Source organism: Tiliqua scincoides, chromosome 11, assembly GCF_035046505.1.
Source record: "Tiliqua scincoides isolate rTilSci1 chromosome 11, rTilSci1.hap2, whole genome shotgun sequence".
Lineage (NCBI taxonomy): Eukaryota > Metazoa > Chordata > Lepidosauria > Squamata > Scincidae > Tiliqua > Tiliqua scincoides.
The window spans coordinates 25,417,471-25,436,445 of record NC_089831.1 but is presented as its reverse complement, the minus strand read 5'-3'; the positions used below and the strand labels follow the sequence as shown (position 1 = coordinate 25,436,445).

Sequence of the window (18,975 nt, the reverse complement as noted above, 5' to 3'; positions counted from 1 at the left end):
GAAATTATACTTTAGTCCAAGTGACTTATGCTAAAGTTGAATCTTCACTGCTAACTCAAGTCAATTCGCATTCCAAAACTTTCTGAATAATAATATTCATTCTCTAATCAAATATACAACTCTTAGCAACACAACTCAAGTGAAGTTGCATGTCAGACTTAAGAAATCTCAGCCAAAGAATTAACTATTCAAACTATATCTTTAGTAGCACTTCAAGGACTGACATCCTTACAAAATCCAACACCTGCAAACATTTCAGCAACAACTACAGTTCTTTTTTAATTACTCGTGTTTCTAAAACTGTTGCTGTTTTAAGAAAACGCCCCAGAAATCCATATGCAAGTCAAGAATTTACCGAGAAAGAAGCACTGCCGACTATAAATTGAGTGCCTTTTTATGTATACAGTAAAATTGTAAAAAATTGCCATCTCAAATTAAACCAAGGTCCATCTGGTCTGGAACTGTTTCCAAAAGTAGTCAAACAGAGGCTTCTGGGAAGCCATAAGCAGGACACAAAGGCAATACTGTAGTAGTCTTTCCCTCTTATCTATCAGTGACAATTCGTATTCAGAAGTACACTGCACCTATAGATGAAGGTTCCATTTAGCCATCATGGGTAATAGCCATTCGTCAAACCAAATAATAATAAGCCTGGAATATTTTGTAAAAGCAATACTAGCAAATTTCTCTAGGTCAAACGTTTCCAAGCAGGTAACAACACAACTTAGTGCCTATTTGAGTTAAAAAAGGCAAACCAAAGACAGACCATTTGGCTACTAGTTTTGCCATGGCCCGCACAAAAATGGGCCATGTGGACCAACAGCAAACTTCAAATATCCCAAAGAAGAGATATCACAGATGCTTAGGAGCTTTGTACGATACAGTCAGCTTCCTGGTACCCTAACAGTATGAACCAAAACTGGGGGGGGGGGGTAAACTTCACCCAGTCACTGCCCTGTGCTCCATTGATTCACAGTACCATTTTCTTGTCCCAGGGTAAATGGGTACCACCATCTCTTGATAGAGATCTGTTCCATCACTTCTATTTTTAGTATTTCCACAGGCATCTGCATGTTTTTCTTTTTTAATCAAAAAGAAGGGATACAAAAAGGATGTTAAAGAGAATCATGCGCCTTTTCTAATCATGGCTTGGCAAGATGTCTTTCAATGTCACATGCACACATGGGAACATAAGCAAGTTAACATGGGAAAAACAGCAAGTTAACACTGCATGTTGAACCACGCACACAAGGGGTTCATCTTATTACACTCTCTCTCTTAGTATCCACTTTGGGGCAAGCAAATTAAAATTGCTTTAATGTTCCGAGCCAAGGGTCATATGGAGAGAGAAAAAATGATACCACTGATCACTAGCACTGAAAAGTAATATCAAAAGACTTGGCCCTCATTCTGGGAGAGTGTCAAGGGATGAGCTTCAGCCTCTTTGGCTACTTTCAAGATCCCCACTTTGCAGGCACCTTCCCTTTAATTTTCTGATAAAGTTTTTTTTTCCTATATTTTGATCCATCACTGTAAACTGTTCTGAATAAACTGTTCATGTGCTCATAAAACTTACCATAAGGTCAATTTTCATTTTGTTTTCCATTCTAGCAAATAAAAATGTAAAACATTACATGCAGACCTTTAATATGAGCTAATTTTAGCCAGAAAATATAAAACAAGCACATTAAATTCACCTAGACTGAAATCTCATTGGGGATGTTCTTGGATCATTCTTTTATTTGGAATTAAAACTCACAATTGTCAGATGCAATTCTTTTCATTTTTTTTCTTAGTACAGTGTAAAAATATCTTCATCCAATCCTTTCCAACAGAACACCATTACAAAAGATACTATTTTCAAACCACTACTTAGTAATAGAATCACTACTTGCCAGTTGCTCCGTATTCCAAGAATTTTATTGCAATTGTGTTTGGAAGGTTCATGTGTCACCAAACTGGCTCACTTCCCTAAAGCCTTTAAAATCAAACAGCCCTGCAGAATGAGTAGCAGAGGAACGATTGGCCTTTCAAATGTTCATACAATGATCTATGAAAATAGCTACACATAGAATTTGGGGCGAGGGGAGCTTCTTTTTCACATTACTCTTCACATTGCTCAAGCTGGTGCCTGATTAAGCCAGGACGTTCCCTTCCCCCAACCTGCCCTCTCACATTACATTTTACATATCTCTTCAGCTGCTTCATCTCTTCATGCAGTCCAGAGTGGAACCAAGAGGAAATCTAAGCTCTGCCAGGTGCTACCTTACATTCTGTCCCACATAATTTGAATTGCTTTTAGTACCAGGATTTTGCAACACCAATCTCCAAACCTACACAGAAACAAACTGCAGGTGTAAACAGAGTCCTGCATACAAAAGGTCAATTTTTCAGAAGTCGTATTTAGGGCAAAAATGGATGGATCTGTCAGCTCTTCATGTTGAATGGTAAAGATCTGAACTGGTTTTAGAGCAACTTTTCTCAAACATCAAGGGAGCTTTACTCCTTCAGTAAGTCCTTGCAGGGGAGGGGCTAGGGTAGCAAAGCAATCCCCAGGATCACTTTGCTAAGGGGGGGAGCAAGGAGGGTGCTTTGTACTTACATTTAATTAGACAGGACTGCTAGAGTTCTGCAGGTGTGGGGAGCCCTGCGCATCCCTCTGCAAAGCTCCCCAAGGCTTGGAGAATTCAGAAAAAGTGGGTGCAAAGCACATCCATTTTGCAGGTGCATTGCTCCTGCTTTATCTGAACATTCCAAGCCTCAGGGAGCACTGTGGAGGGCTACACAGGGCTCCCCATGCCTCCTGCAGACTCCAGCAGTCCTATCTAGTTAAAAGTAAATAGAAAGCACCCCCTCACCCCCCCTTAGCAGACTCCAGCAGTCCTATCTAGTTAAAAGTAAATAGAAAGCACCCCCTTGCCCCCCTTAGCAGACTCCAGCAGTCCTATCTAGTTAAAAGTAAATAGAAAGCACCCACTCACCCCCCCTTAGCGAAGTGAACCTGGGGATCGGATTGTGTTGCTGCCTCCCCCCGCCCCTTAAAGGGACAGGGAAGTGTTACACAAACTGGTGGGTCGCAACCCACCAGTTTGAGAACCACTGTTCTAGAGAATTCTAAATCAGTTCATTCCCAACTGAGTGCACAGAATGCAGTCAAAGAGTTAACTACAAAATCTGATACCATCTCAAACTGCACCTGAGAGTTTTTGTGTCCTCAAAGCAGATTTAGGAAATGCAGAGCTGCCCATGATGCAGTTCTGTGACCTCCCCTTTGGCTCTTCCCAGGCTGCCACCCCTCCAAGAGGTTTATCACACCTCATGGCTCATGTGGGGACAAAATCTTTGATGTCTGACTGCAAAAACCACATGGGAATTACAGGATTTGAATACAACCTTAGTCTCTCCCCAACCAATTCCACGGTTGCTACACAGGCAATCTGAGCCATCAATCGAAATATTAATTCCTTCCATAACCCTTGATTTCTTTAGGTGAACATTCCGGTCTCTGCCCTGTACAATGAATAAATATATAAGTTTCATTCCAGCATTTAGTAGTGGCTTTGTGAAACAGTTATAAATGCAGTATATTAAAAGCATCTGAAAACCTGCCATTTGGCCCTCTGGGCAACATCAAAAGGGAAAGCTCCTAATGAGCAGCTGCAAGAAAGAGGCAGCCTTTCAACACCACACACAGGAAAGGGCACAATAGCACCACCACCAACCCCAGCTCATTTACATCACTTTGCATCTGCAATGGTTAAGGTCTGGCGCTGTGCAAACAAAGGACCCACAACCAGCACAACTTCAACCTTCAAATGTTACTCCTATGATTTTAATGCCCAACAAAGAGCATACATGCCTGAGCAAGCACTTCCACTTTCCAAGCTGTCCAGCACAATCCAATGGAAACTTCAGCACAAGAACAAGAACAGGAGTCGCTCCTCTCCAAGTGGACATCATTTGCAAACACATGCAAATAAACTTAGGACAGCTCAAACAGATGCCTGGGAGATGCAGCTCCTTTTGCAGGCCCTATGCCTAGGATACTCCAATACACACTCTACACAATGTGCTACATTTTTTCCCCAAACACACTCATTTCACCGCATGTCTTACTTTCCCCTCACTTTCTGCTTGGTCATCAAGACATAAATAAAAAATGATATTTTTAAGGACTTAAAACTTTGCAAATGACCTAATCAAAATTACTGATGTACAGTGGTCCAGATTTTGATTATACAATTCACTATGTTTCCTGAAATCTGTCCATCAGTAGACTGTGGTCTGCTCCAGATGTAACAAAATACGTTTCAATGTTATGAGCCAGCCCAAGCCTCAAGCTCACATGAGGAATAAAAAATAAAATATTCCTTTTGCAGTTTGAAGCAAACCAGTTTCCCATTGCTCCCAAAGCTGCAAAACCAGTTAGTGCAAATCAGTTTCCTAAGTTCAGACAAAATGGTAAACTGCAATTTGTTAGAAACTACAAACAGAAACCTCGACTCCCCACCCCCTAGCATGCAAAGGAAGAGGGAGCCCGCAAACCTGAGGCTGAATCAGACAACTAAACCCTGAACTCTCATCTGAACTATTATTATTCATATATTATTTTTCGATTAATAAACAATGATGGAAGGACATTTCTAATTGCTAAGCACTAGTCTCAGATCGGGGAACCAGCCTCAGATTTTCAGACAGTTCCATAAACTTTTCGAATTCTTCAGTAATAGGCATCAGTTTTTCAGGAGACCAACCGACCAAGCAGACCAATAATAGTTTAAACAGAAAAATATCAGTACACAGTTGATTGTCAGGCAGCATTTATTGTCATTACCTCATTTATTCTAATAATTCTGAGTTAACCCTTTCTAATTCATGCTTTTCCAGTTGGGGAGACAGAGAATAAATATTTTTGGAAAGGTCACATGGGAATATAAATCAAAGTAACACTGCAATCCCATTCAAGCCTGCTAAGAAGTAAATCCCACTAACTTCAATGGGATTTGATCCTATACACTCCCTGCACATAGGATTGCAGGCCAAGTTCCATACAACTATTAACCATCAAGGGTGAGTCACCCATGAAAACATAATTCTGTGCATAAACTTTTCCCCTGATTTGAGTCCATGTACATACAAAAAGACTGCCATGCCAGGATGGAGAAGACAATTCAAATCTAGCATCCAGGGGTGCTTGCGTAGTTCTTAATCAACACTAGCAATGTAAGATGAGCTGGAAAAGTTCAAAAAAATCCATGTGCTCAATTATCCTTCTTCCCAAAGTGGCCATCCAGACATCTCCAGGAAGCAAATAGCCCTCTTTTGCTTTTACTCTCTCCAGCATACTGCCTCTACAAAATGAAGCCATAATGACTAAGTGACATTGATATGTTTCATTTTGTCCCTAAATTTATCTAAACCTCTTTTAAAGTCACAATGATTCACCAGTTGAAGGAGGACTTCCTTTTGTCTGTTCTTAGACTGCTACTAAACACTTTATTCTCATTGGATAACCTCTTAACCTTGAGTAGTATAAAAGATTTCTTGGATCACCTTTCAGAGGGGGGATTTATCTGAAATAAACACTTTATTCTAATTATCCCAACAAATAATTAGCACTATCAAAGAAGAGTATGCCAAAACATAATTTCACCGAGAGGAAAATTCATTTTAACATAGTCTGAGAATCTCTGCAGCCACATCCAAAAATCTCTAGTCTTGGAACCATTGTCTCTCACTGATAAGCAGACATATGGAGCATAGGTTGTAGATACCATCAAGTACTGCTCCCCCCCCCAAAAAAAATTAACAAGACTGGTAATATATTTTGAATTTCTATGATTCAATATCCAATTATTAGGCACCAGCCCCTTTCAAGACAATTTTTTCAACTCTAAAACTTCTTAGGAGCCTAGGGGAACACACACTTCGTATTTCTTTGGCTTCAACTGTGTACACACACAGCCTCCATGGAACACAAGTTAGACCAGAATTCTCCCACTTGAGTTTGAAGCCCCTATAAAAATGTTCCTCTTCTAGCACACACACACAAAAAATACTTCAAAAGCTACAGGCACTCTGATAAAACTAGAGGGAAAACACTGCATATGCTTCAAAAGTCCTCAGTGATCAATAAAATGAGGGTTGGCATCCTCTCTAAATCAAGAAAATAAAATGTGTTTTTTGTCTTATTCAACTGCTGTTTGTTGTTCCCTCCAGACTGATGGTAGCAGGTGCAGTCTCCTCCTCCACCATCACTTGTGTCTGCTCTCATCTTCTACCACCCTATCCATGGAAATCCAGGACCTGAAAAAATATATGTAGTTCACACTGTCTCTCAATAGTAAGGAGTCAATTTTTATTTTCTCCTCAAGGCAAAAGATGTGAGATCTGTAACGTATATATCTCTGGAGGTCAGCCAGAAGATTTCTGCAATCTGGAAGGCAGCCACAGTCCTTGAAAGACTTAACACACCAAAATTTGTTAAATTAACATTAGATTAAGAGCCCCTTAAAAAAAATCAACTGGTCAAGCCAAGATCCTCAAATTTGCCTATCAATACGGGCAAGGATTCTATATAGAAAACTCTTTAAGAAACCATATAGTACTCATTACATGAATGAAAGAAGAGGAACCATCTGTTAGATCTATGAATCAAAGTCTGAGTTATCAAAGAAATGTTTTTAAATCTGAAAAGTAAATTAGGATGTCACTATCCTCAGACACAGAAAATACAAATAAAAAGAAAGGTAATTTTGAAGGATGGGCTGGGGGTGCAAGACATGCCTTTGTTCCCACCCCACCTAGTGATCACAGCTAGACAGACATCTATTGAAGGATTCTTCACTAACCTCCACCCTCCTCACCCCACCATCAATCTCTTGCTTCTGTTTTCCTTTAAGCTATGGTAAATAGGAGACACATCTTTTTTCCTTAATTGGCATAATATGGTTGACAGACCATTTCTTTTACTATTTTGCTTCTCTCTTCATTCAGTCATTCCCCTCCCCATTCCGAGGTTTAAGGCTTAGGAAATTAAAGTGGACACCCCCCCCCCCTTCTGCTCCAAGGCACTTTTTAGTATTTTTAATTGGATGCTCCATTTTATGCTGGCTGAAATAATTCCTGCATGTTGGGTGCAGAGCCTCAAGACAACTCAACAATCATTGTTAGCTTTAACAATGGTTTTGCTTATGCATCCTTTAAAAACAGAAGGTGATAAACCTGTACATAGAAGTTCCTCTTTGGAAAAAATAATAATAATAATAATAATCTTTTGGCTTCCCTTAGCTCCTGGTCCCCTGAAGTACATTCCATAGGACGAGGAACAGGACCAACAACAAGCCTGGCATCTGATAGTGCTAGACCACAGCAGCAAGTTTTAGACCATTATTCACAACAAAATTACAATCTGAAAAAGACTAATGAAGGCAAACACATTCATTGTTATTAAAACAAGGTAGAAGTTTAGATGTTTCAGTGAAAGGAAAACAGACATAAGGATGAAGTCATGATAATATACAAAACTAAGGAGTAGACAAATAAAAGGAAGAAGTAGCTGCACACTGAAGGTGGAGAAAACACCAAGCCAGAGCAAGAAGAGGCTAACAGGTTGATATATGCAATGAAAGGCTTGTTCAGCTGACTTCTTGAAGCAGATGAGAAGCACTAGGCAAGTAGTAGGCAGCATGCAGTAGCCAATCATACTGTGTTAAGGACAAAATCTGAAAAGCAAGCAGCTTTAAAGAGGAGTCTGCATTAATCCTATCTAGCCCAACCATTTTGGGGGTGGGCATTTTCGTACTAGGACACAACAGGAAAATGTGCCAACCAACCAAAGTGATCATAGAACAATGTGGCAACAGGTAGGTATGGTAGGCCATGAGGAAGGATACCTGGCATTAATGGGACAGTACTAAGTAGAGGCAATTTTATCTGGAAGACTAGATACCTGGGGACCAGCAATGGGAAAGAAAATCCAGTGTTGGCAACCAAGAATGTTAAACATCTCTTTTCCAATCCCAGTGGAGCCTCAACAATGACTATGGTAGTAGTGGGCTACACTGGTGGGCCACAGTCACTACAAGTGTTTGTCTCCAGATCTGTGGAAGTGGCCTGGAAAGACACACAGGTATGGAAACGGGAAGAGCCGTTTTCAGTGATGGGATGCTTCTATAGAAGGAAATATGAGGACTGGATGCGAAGAGTGGGTTAATATCTTACACTAGCTTACATAACAAATAGTATAATGATCAGTTATCTTGAGGTTCTGCACTTCAAAACTACCTATAGGAACCTAATACCACATAAACTTTAGAAAAACATATGACAAGAAGGGGTGAAAAACTGAAAAATCCACCCTTGGACTATGCAAGCTGAGGTTCACCAACGGATAATATTCATTGAATGTATAGATTGCTCTTCAGATTAAAAACCTCTCAGGGTGACCAAGAAGTTGCATAAAGTGATTTTCACTGTCCATCCATAGTTTTGATGTTGGTGTGGTAATTTTCATGGAGACCATGTAACTGTGTAAGGTGAACACTTGCATTGGCTAAGATGGACTATGACTGCGGTTTTCAAACTCTCCCAGAGTTTGAAACCCGCAGTAAGTCCTTGCAGGGGTGGGGGGAGGCAGCGGGGGCGGGGGGAAGGCAGTGACGCAATCCCCAGGATCACGCCGCTCAGGGGGCCTGCAGGGACTGGGGTCCACTCACCAGTCCCTGCAGCAGTCGTCCCTGGGTGTGGGGAGCCCTGGGCGAGCCTTTGCAAGGCTCCCCAGGTCAGCAGCAGTGAAAGTGAGCCATCGCACTCTGCCTCCGCAAAACCAGAAGTGGAGCGCAATTGCTCCACTTTCACTGCTGCTGACCTGGAGAGCCATGCAGAGGCTCACGCAAGGCTCCCTGCACCCCCAGTATGCTGCTGCAGGAACTGGTGAGTGCACCACAGTCCCTGCAGCCCCGTCAGAGCAATTCACTTTGGAAGCCTTGGGAAGCCCTGTGGACAGCCGTGCAGGGCTCCCTGCACCCCCAGGAGGCTGCAGGAGGCTGTGGTAAGGGCAGCCAAGGAGGCCTCCTCCCTGCCTCCTGGTTGCCCCCACCCCTTAAGGGCAAAGAGGCCAGGGCCCTCAGGCTGGGGAGTCACAACGCCCCAGTCTGAAAATCTGCTGTAGCAAAGTCTGATGTAGCAAAGTTGGAAGGAGGATTAATCCGATGACATTTGGTACAACAATCAATCGAGTTAGCTGTGGACGTACAGTGTCTTTGCAATTTGGGACATGGAAACAGGATAATACCAGAATCACTGGTCTCCTTGCTTTGAAAAGGTGTAAATCTGAATAGTGACTTTTATACGTTTGACATTTTACTATATTCATTGTACTGAGTGTGGATGCCAATAATATTGGATGCAGTGGCAGAGAAGCTCAGTAAAGGACTGCTATTGTCTGGACCAAAAACTATGGCTTCAATCTGCAGTAATAATGTTATTCATTAGGAGTAACACACACTTTTGCTACATCACAATCTGCCTCACCCAATGGACTCTTTTTTGCTAGAGCTCCAGACTGGAGGTGTATCTGTCCTATTGGGTTTCAATCTAAACTAGGAAGTGGACAACCCAACAATGTACCCTCTATTAGAAAGCTGTACATTAGCTACCATTGGTTTGCCATTCTATGTTCACAAGTAGCTGCCAATGAAGCAATGTAAATTGGTGGATTTTCTCTTCAGACTTTCATGGCACACTTATGAGTAAAGTAGGAATTCCAGCTCCTGTACATGAATGCAGAACTAGAGGTGGTAATTCATACTTGCCTAATTCTCTGAGTGCACGGGCATACTGTCTAAGAGTCCAACCAACATTGACTGGCTTGTTGGGCTGGCTGCAGCACAGTTCTAGGGTCTTCATCCACACCAGGCATAAAATCCATGTTGTTTCATATGGAGACTCACAGATGCCAATGGCATTGCTACAAGATTTTCAGAATTAACTGTGCTAGTGGTATGGAAGGAAGACGCCTTGGTGAAGCTGCGCTTGGCACACAGCTGGCTGAGGTCACAAAATGGCCATAATAGAGCCAGGCAGTCAATTTGGGGATGTCCATTGTGTCCTGTTGCCTTGACTTTGGGTGCAGTAACAATGGTAACCAATCCAACTGCAAGTTGTGTGGAGTCGGCACCTGATGATGGTGCGGGGGGCTGTGTCTCAGGTGAGGCGATGAGTTCCATGAGGCAGACCTAGCAATGCCAGGTGTGGCAACAGCTAAGGCATTTCACCTACGCATTAGATATTGGTTCTCCAGACCCTCATCTTTCTGTGAGGAACCTCTGCCAAAGATGAGGGCCGGGCACTCTTCTCCCATCTCCCTGGGCGATCCTCTCTCAGTGCCAGGGAGGCCACACCACAGCCAAAATGCTTCTCTTTTAGCATGTCAGCTGCTTCCAACCAAGCTGCCCACCTGGAGTGAGAAACAGTTGGCACAAAGGTGCCTCCGAGGTAGCCAGGTGTGGAGGTGGGCTTCGTTGCCCCATTCCCACTTGAGCAGGAGTGGGGGGGGAACACCTCAGCATGTGCCACGTCCAGTGTGGAGAAACCTCCCTAGGAGGGAGGGAAGAGGACTATGCCAGCTGTCCTAGAGTGCCAGAGGTGGCTTGCCTGAGGGGGCTTTTGCCAGCTTCTGTGTGGGCGGCCAGTTTGCATATTTGCTTGCTTTTTGGGTGTTTTCCAAGCTGCCTGCTTGGCGTGAGGCGTGGTTGGCACAAAGGGGCCTTTGAGGTGGCCAAGTGCTGAGGTGGGCTTCTTAACCCCATTCCCACCTAAGTCTGGGGTGGGGGGGACACTCAGCATGTTCCATGTCCAGTGAGAAGAAACTGCCCCTTGCGGGAGGAGGTCTGTGCCAGCTGCCAAAGTGCCAGGTGTGGCATTCCTGAGGGGGCTTTTGCCCCCTGGGTGTGGAGCTTTGCCAGTTTCTGTGCGGAGGGGGGCAGTTTGTGTATTTGCTTGCTTTTTGAGTGTCTTCCTAGCTGCCCACTTGGCGTGAGGCGTGGTTGGCACAAAGTTGCCTCTGAGGTGCCAGGTGAGGAGGTTGCTTCTTTGCCCCATTCCCACCCAAATTTGGGGGGGGGGGACACCTCAGCATGTGCATGTCCAGTGAGGTGAAACTGCCCTTGGAAGGGGGACTGTGCCAGCTGCCCCAGAGTGCCAGGTGTTCCATTCCTGAGGGGGCACTTGCCCCCTGGGTGTGGAGCTTTGCCAGCTTCTGTGTGGAGGGGGGCAGTTTGTGTATTTGCTTGCTACTTGTGTGTTATTTTTTAAAACGAAACAGGTTTGACAGCGGGGGGGGGGCAACAACTCTGGCTGCCTCCCTGGCTGAGGTAACTGGTGCCCACTTGGGGGAGGGGCGGGGCTGCCTCAGACGTTGGGCCCAGGAGGGACCCCAACGGCATTTCCCGCCCGGGCTCGGCGGGCTCTGATTGGCTGAGGACTCCACCTCCCTCTTTCCCCCCTTCCCGAGGCTCCCCCTCCCACCCCTGCCCAATCTCAGCCGGCACCGGGGCTCGCGTGCGCCGCCTCCGTCCCTGGGAGCAGCAGCGGCGCGCGCCACCCGCCTCTTGCAACTGCGCGCTGCATGCACAAGGCTTTGCAAGACGAAAGAGCGCTGGGGAGGGGGGAGGAGGTTGTTTTGCACTCGGTTTCCTTTGCTCCCATTTTTTATCCCCCTAATTTATATATATATATATATATAATTTCTTTTCTAAACCAGCAGTTCCCCCCATGTTATTTCCTCCGTGCCCCCCACCAGTTTGCTTCCAACCCCCCCGATTTTTTAAACTGTGCAAAAAAACCCGAAGCATCCGTGTTGCAAAAAAAAAGGGGGGGCTTCTTTTTGCAAAGGGGGGGTCTCTCGCCTTCTCTTCCCCCACCCAAATCCACCTTTGCATCTTTTTTTTTAAATGGGGAGGGAAGGTTTGCAGCCCCCTTTTTGCAGTGGATTCAGTTAACAGCCCCCCCAAACGGTGCAGCGGGGGGGCAGCCTTCCTCGCCACCTCCCTGCCCCTTGCGCTGCTCAGACGGCAGCACCGTTCGCACATCGCGCCCGGAGCATCCTCCTCCCCATCCCTCGCTCGCTCCATTGTCTGCAATTGGCAACAGACATTGCCAGCCGGGCGGGGGGGGAGGCAGAGAGTTGCATGCATTGCACCCCTCCCTCCCTAGCCACCCAACGTGCCCAGAGCACTCTCTCTTTCTGCCCCCCCACCATACCCTCGGTTGGTCCACGCCCTCCTGCTTGCCTCCCCCCTTTCCACTTTCTGCTGTCAAACTGCACGATCCGGAGCCCCGGCTGCCCCCCACCCCACCCCAGCCCAGCCCTTCGTGGGCTCTTTGCGACGGGAACAATGTTGCAAGGAGCTGGACCGCATCCGCGCAGCGTGGGGGGTGGGGGGAGGACTCCCAACGACATCCCAAGCGCCTTCTCCCTCCCTCCACCCCCCGCCCGCTTCCACTCAATGCCCAGATTGTCTCCTCCACCCCCCCCCCCATCCTCCGCTGTTTTGCAAACCGTTAGAGTCTGACAGGCAGGCTGGCAGCCCCAGCCGGCAGGGGGGCGCTTTGCAAGAAGGAAAACAGCCCCCCCGAGACGATCGCCTATTGCACACGCGTCGCACACTGCAAACTGCACGGACTGCACACCAATTGCACATTGCACACAAAGCCCCCGCCTGCAACCCCATTGTCTGCGCTGAGATGCCGGCGTCCAGCCCGATCTGGAGGCAGGGGCTCTCCCTTCCAGCACTGCAACAGTCCCGGAGCCAGAGCCCCTCAGCCCCCCCACCGTGCACGGTCCGGACGCCCCCTTGGACCCGCAGGCTGCAGAAGGCGAGAGGAGAAGCGCACGCGGGCACCCTGCACGCTCCGGCTCGCCAGCCCCCGGGAAGGCTCCGGCAGACCAGGGAGAAGGAGCCCTGCAAGCCCGCGGGAGGCTCCCTCCGCTCGCACAGGCTGCCCCCGTGCAAAGGGGGTGGGTGCTGGCGGGGCGCCCCGCTCCCTCCCTTGCCCAGAGACGGGGCGTACCTGCAGTCCCCAGGAAGAGCAGCGTCCAGAGCAGGTCCCCGCCGTGCAGCATCCTCAGCTCCGGGCTGGCTGGCTGGAGGGCTGGAGAAGGACTGGCGCTTGCAATAGATTCCCGGGCTGGGCTGCAGCTCCAGGCGCGGCAGGCAGGAAAATGCCCCCCAAGGCTGCCGGCGCTCCGCTTCCCCCCACTCACTTGCAGGGCCAGCTGCTGCTCTCCGGAGCTGCTCCAGAATGAGTGACAGCCCCGGCCTCAGCACCCAGCGCCGCCGCAGATCCCTGCGCCGCCCTGCATTGCCTGCCGTGAGGCCGGGGAGGGAGGGAGGAGGAGGAGGAGGGGCGCGGCTCTCCTCTCGGTGTCCTTCCACCCAGTCTGGCCACGAATGAGTGCGAGACCTGGGGGGGGACCAGGGAAGAGGTGCAGCCGCTCGCAAAATGCGGCCTGGGGCGGGGAGGATCTGGATTCAGTGGGGCTAGTGGCACTTGTCAGTCCTGGAGGCAGCGGGGTGCATTGCCTCCCCCCATTGCAGAAAAACGTGCTGGCAATTCAAGCATGCTATTTTTTGGCACTGGTTTGGCGTGCTGGTCCTTTAAGGAAAAAGAGTTCAAGAGGAGCCTGCTTGGGGTTGGGGGGGGGGGTCTTCTTGACCCAGCTATTTTGCACAGCAAGGTGGGGGGAAGAGCAGGGATGCTCCTCTCCTGCGGGGCTTTCCTGGCTAACAATGGCTTGTTTTGTATAAGATGCAATTGTTTATTTTGGTCCTTGGGTTTTGCTTTGACACCTTAACCCCAGAAGGCAACAGAGCAGCAAACAAACCAGCCCAAGAGCATCAGGAGCTGGGACATGCAGTGAGGTGGGGAGACAGGTGAGGCAGAGCCTCCCCACAAGAGTCCTGTGAAATGCACTACTGCCATGGGAAGTGTGCAGCATACATGCATGGGGTTGTGTGCTTGCCAGACTCACACAGCAGCAGCACTTTTCAAAGGACTCCAGTGAGGAGGCTCTGCCTCACCTGCCTCCCCACCCACAGCACATCCCTGATCGGGAGAGCAGCAGCAAAGGCAGCAGGACTCCAGGTTTGGGCTGCTTGGGCAAGATGCCCTCTGTGGGCCCCACCCCGGGTCATCATCAATGCCCACTTCTTCTGGGCCCAATCCACAAGAAGCAAGGACTTCGTCTCCTCCCTAGCCTCAGGCACTTGGTGAGGATAGGGGAACAGGCTCTGATGGGGGGCAGCAACAGGGGCTCAGGTGAATGCAAGATGCATGGACAAGGGGTCCACAGATGCAGGGTCAGGGCTAGAGACAGCCTGCAGAAAGCAGGTGTCACTTTTTATTATAGTTCCACCCAGAAGCATAACTAGGGCAGAGCCTGGGGCACCTGCTCTGGGTACTACATCAAGGGGGGTGCACATCTGCCCTAGTTATAGAGGAGGCACTGGAAGCTTTGCATCCCCATTCTTTCTCCTGTGGAGGCTCCCCTTGAAGATCATTCAATGAGAAGGAACAAGGGGACCATGAAACTGCCAAACTCCTCTCTAACTAGGGCGGAGCTGGAAGCGAACACCTGTCCTCTGGGGAGAACCCAGAAGTGACATCACATGACACTGTGTCACTTGACTTTGTGACAGCACTGCCCTGGGCACCAGGACAGTGTGCAACACCTCTGCTTCCGCATGTTGACAAATTTGTTTCTAGAATCCAACCTTCTGCTCTTCCATTTGAAAGACCCACTATCAGGAATGGCCCCAGATTTCCCAGCATCTGAGCAGCATGGCAACTGCCCCCACTGTTGTTCCTTTTCCTCCCTGGATCTAAAAAGGAAGAGGAGACAGTACAGTAAGTGTGGAAGAGACACTCTAGCCCACCACTCTCCTCTCCTTCACACTTCCTCTTCCTCTCTGATCTCCTATTCCTTTTCAGATCCAGGGGGCATGAGAAGGGGGAGGAGTAGTGGAGAAAGGCAGGCTGGTGCAAGCTTGCAAACAGGTGTTTTATGTGCGTACTGTGCCTAGTTTGGGGGCAGTCTCTAGCATTTGATGCAACCCTCATGCTGGCTGTTGGAGACAGTATGTTGGGCAGACAGAACATTACACTGACCAGAAAACCAGTCCTCTTGGTTGGGGGAGGGGGGTGATATGCAATGGAAAAGTTTACAAGCAGGAGAAAGTCTACATGAACTATATCTTCATGAACAATGTTTTTCTTACAAATAAGAAAAGATGGTCCTTCAAAAGCCAATTGACCCTCTTCTGGAAATGTTTTCTTTCTTCTGAGAGCCACACATCAGAGAAGTTGCACTCTCTCACAGGGATTTGAGGCTTCAGAATCAAAGGCTTTTTTTTAGAAAGGCAAAGAAAAAAAGGCATTTGAGGTTGAATTAATTGGAAGAAAAAGCAATTGTTTTCCACAGGTAAATGCTCTACTGTAACCTCATTTTGTGTAAATTACTAGAAAGTACTCCAGATGAAAACGCCCCTTTGTTGCAACATGCAACATAATTTGACTGAGTTGATTAACTGTTCTCTCTATTTAAGAAGAGACTTAAAATGCAGGTAATTGTTTGCTCTGATTGCGGAAGGGATCCGTGGAACTGCAGCCTGGCATGTCAGAGAGGGGCTGACAAGTGTAAACCAATTTACACATCTTATTAAATATAATTTAAAACCAAAATGGGAGAGAAAACTGTGGTAGGTAGTCAAGGCATGAGATTTTTACGTTTATCTCTGATTCCAAAGATACATAACAAGGACCCTGAGTCTGTTCTTTGAGTCAGAAAAAGAAAAAGAAAAAGACACACAGTTGAAAAAGATGGTGGTATTGAATCAGCCACCCCACTGGACAAAGAGAAGAGAGTAAAGAAGTACATAGACCTGTTTTATATTGATGTTCATTAAATTCCATTAAAAACAGAAGGAAAGCCCTGCTGGATCAGGGTAAGGGACCTCCATCTAACCCAGCACCCTCTTTCACACAGTGCCCCCCCAGCTGACTCCAGGAAGCCCACAAGTGGGACAGAGAGGCATCCCCCTCTCCTGTTGTCACTCCATTTCACCTGGTATTCAGAGGCATATTGCACTGAACCTGGAGCCAGCATGAATAGGATACTGGTGCCTGCACATATTTCCCTTTTAGAGCCATCCAAATTAGTGGCCACCACCACATCTTGTGGCAGTAAATCCCAAAGGTTAACCGAGTGCTGTGTGAAGAAGGACCTCCCTTTTGTCCAAGCTAGATCTCCCACAAATCTGTTTCACTGGCTGGCGCCTGGTTCTAGAACCATGTGTTACCACTTTTCTCTGCAAACTGTCAGGAAAAAAGTTCATTTTAAAAGAAAAATGTCTAAATTGGCTCAGAATGCTTGGGAACTGCAGCACAAGTGTAGGCAGGCAGTAGCAACCTGTTGCTTTCATAGCTATCCAGTGACTCAGTTCATCTTGTATCATGAGTGTGATGCCTGGGGCCATCAACTGGCTGCTGAAACATCAGCCATGGCCCAAATCGTTGGACCCCGTACACTATCCGTATTCCGCTACCCACCACCACCATATTGCATCCTCCTCCTGATCCTCTTCCTCAGTCACACCTGACTTGGTGACAACACACAATATTTTTGCCTATAAGAAGATGGAAGTGTGGAGGAGATGAGACGAGTGGTGGCCTAGACTGTTTCCCAGGAGATGTTCTAGCCCACCTCTCTCCTCTGTTCCCACTTCCTCTTCTACTGCACCCTCGTCTTTCTTTTCGAGTCCAGGGACTGGACAGAGGGGCAGCAAGGGCACTGGGAGACACAAAGGCCTGGTGGGTGGCGACACTGCCTATGTCCCCAGGTAATCCTCTCAGTCTGCCTCAAGGTCAAGCTGGCCCTTTGGACCACAGAAAAGGCCACAGCAGAGGAAGACAGAAAACAGGTGGCACCTTGGAATAGGCACCTGTCCCAGGAATGCAAACTCTCTTGTAGCTCTCCATCTGTGGATGTGGAGCCCCAGTGCTAGTAAGTGACAGTGTGAGTTCCCAGGAGAAGCTGGCATTATGGGGGCAGGCAGCAGGATGTGATTATTTTGAAAATCACCTCCCCACCGCCTCAGGAATAGGGATACTAAGGCAGGCCTAAAATGCAGTTATCAGGAAGGACAGAGAGCATCTTTCTGAGGGCAAGCAAGGAGTTAAAAGTCATCAGCTTCTGAGCACACATCAACATTGGCCACCAATCAGGTCTAATGAGTGTCAACCCAACTGCGCAGGCAGAAAGCATGGGAAATGGGCTCAAAATCCATCTCATGATAAATTACAAGCAGAAGAAGAGTTTCAGGGCAAGGGGGCCTGACTCCTAATCATGCAAGTATTTCAAGGAGTGGAAATTTGTATTACACGCCTACTATTTGCCAGTTTTGGGCCCAATCTTATCCAACTTTCCAGCACTGGTATAGCCACAATGCAACCTTGAGGAGGCCTCTGTGACTGCCCCACCACCACAGGATGCAATGCACACCCCATTGGCAGAGCTGCACTGTTAAGGTTAATGTTTGTATGGGATGGTTGGTGTAGGATCCCTGCTTTGTCCCAATGTGAGCAGGTTGCCAGAAAAACAGCAAATACAGTAGAGTACTTTCAGCAGATGTATTTGAGCAAGGGATATCACAAGTAGAGTAGTCAGTAAACAGTCCAAGAGTCAGCACATAGAGCAGTCAGTCCAAGTATAACAAATCCAAATCAGTTTCCAACAATACATAGTCAAAGGTTCAGTCCATAAGTCAGTAATAACATATACATACAGTATCCAGCCTCCTCAGTCACTGGCAGCAGTTCCACAGGTATCTCCAACAACTCCCCTACTGCTGCCCTGGAAGCTCCAGCAGACTAACCTTATGTAGTCACCTTAGCCAATCAGTGCTGGCTTGGTCACACCCAGAGTGTGTCAGTCCCAGGTGCCTGCTGATTCTGCTGACTCAGCAATCTACACCTGCTCCCTGAACCAACTTGTAAGCTGTGGTTCTGCTTCCCTCAGAACACAAAGCTAACATGCACCGGCATTGGAAAATTGGATAGGAAAATTGGATTGGATAGGGCCCTGTATCAGCATTCTGAGGAAGGCTCTGAATAATCTGCTGGATCATGCTGGCTTTCTGCGGGATTTACTGATGAAACCTGCCATCAGAGCTCCAGACACTTTTCACCTGGATCCTGCACCTTTCCAGCCACCTGTTCACAAATGAGAAAGAGAGTGAGAAAGTCACGCCCTCTGCTTCTCAGCTTCCTTGGTCTCTCAGACCATTTGCCCTGGATGGAAAGCAAAGCATCATTCCACCAGATGTTGCATTTGTTAGCATTCACACCATCTCTGGTCAGGGTGGGCTTTAAATTTGCAGCTCCACATTGGCTCCTTTACCAGTTTGCATCACACACCTATAGTTAGTGTGGGCGATGTATGAAGTAAAAACTTGTTGCTTGGGTGATCAGGAACAGACACCTCTTGTCAACAATGTCTTTGACTGTCTCATGTTTATTCATCCCTTATGCAAGTGGTACATGTAGCATATTCATACCACTTCTCTCTGACACTGGAGAGGATGCCCACTTGCCTTCTGCTGTCCAGGAGTCCTCAAAGGGCAGCCCCATTGTAGCTGAAGCTACTGAGTGCACGTTTGAAACCAGTAGTCTTCAAGAAGGACATGCTTTTAGCCCAAATTGCACTATGGGATCTGCTTCAACTTTGTACCAAATATGTTTACAATGGTAGTGCTGTTAGCATGGACCACTACTGTATGACTGCAACCTACTCATCAGTCGCAGCTCCCACTGAAGACAAATGCTCCACAGCAGGGGCAGAAGACAGAACAAGATGCATTCTGAACAATTTGCAGTATAGTGACAAAAGTTTATTTCTAGTTTGACAACAGCTAT

At 47.2% G+C, this 18,975-nt stretch overlaps 1 protein-coding gene across 5 annotated transcripts in view; it reads right to left on the bottom strand.

Annotated features, from left to right (window-relative positions):
• The window catches only part of NCAM1 (neural cell adhesion molecule 1), a 205,021-nt gene extending 191,652 nt beyond the window's left edge, over positions 1-13,369 (bottom strand). Inside the window, exon 1 of one of the 5 annotated variants that reach the window (XM_066639448.1) lies at positions 13,075-13,369. In XM_066639448.1, coding sequence (XP_066495545.1) covers positions 13,075-13,126 — 52 coding nt within the window. In that variant the 5' untranslated portion in view covers positions 13,127-13,369. The remainder of the gene's footprint in view (positions 1-13,074) is intronic. The other 4 variants (XM_066639442.1, XM_066639444.1, XM_066639447.1 and 1 more) reach the window with 4 other exon arrangements.
• Positions 13,370-18,975: the final 5,606 nt, after the last annotated feature.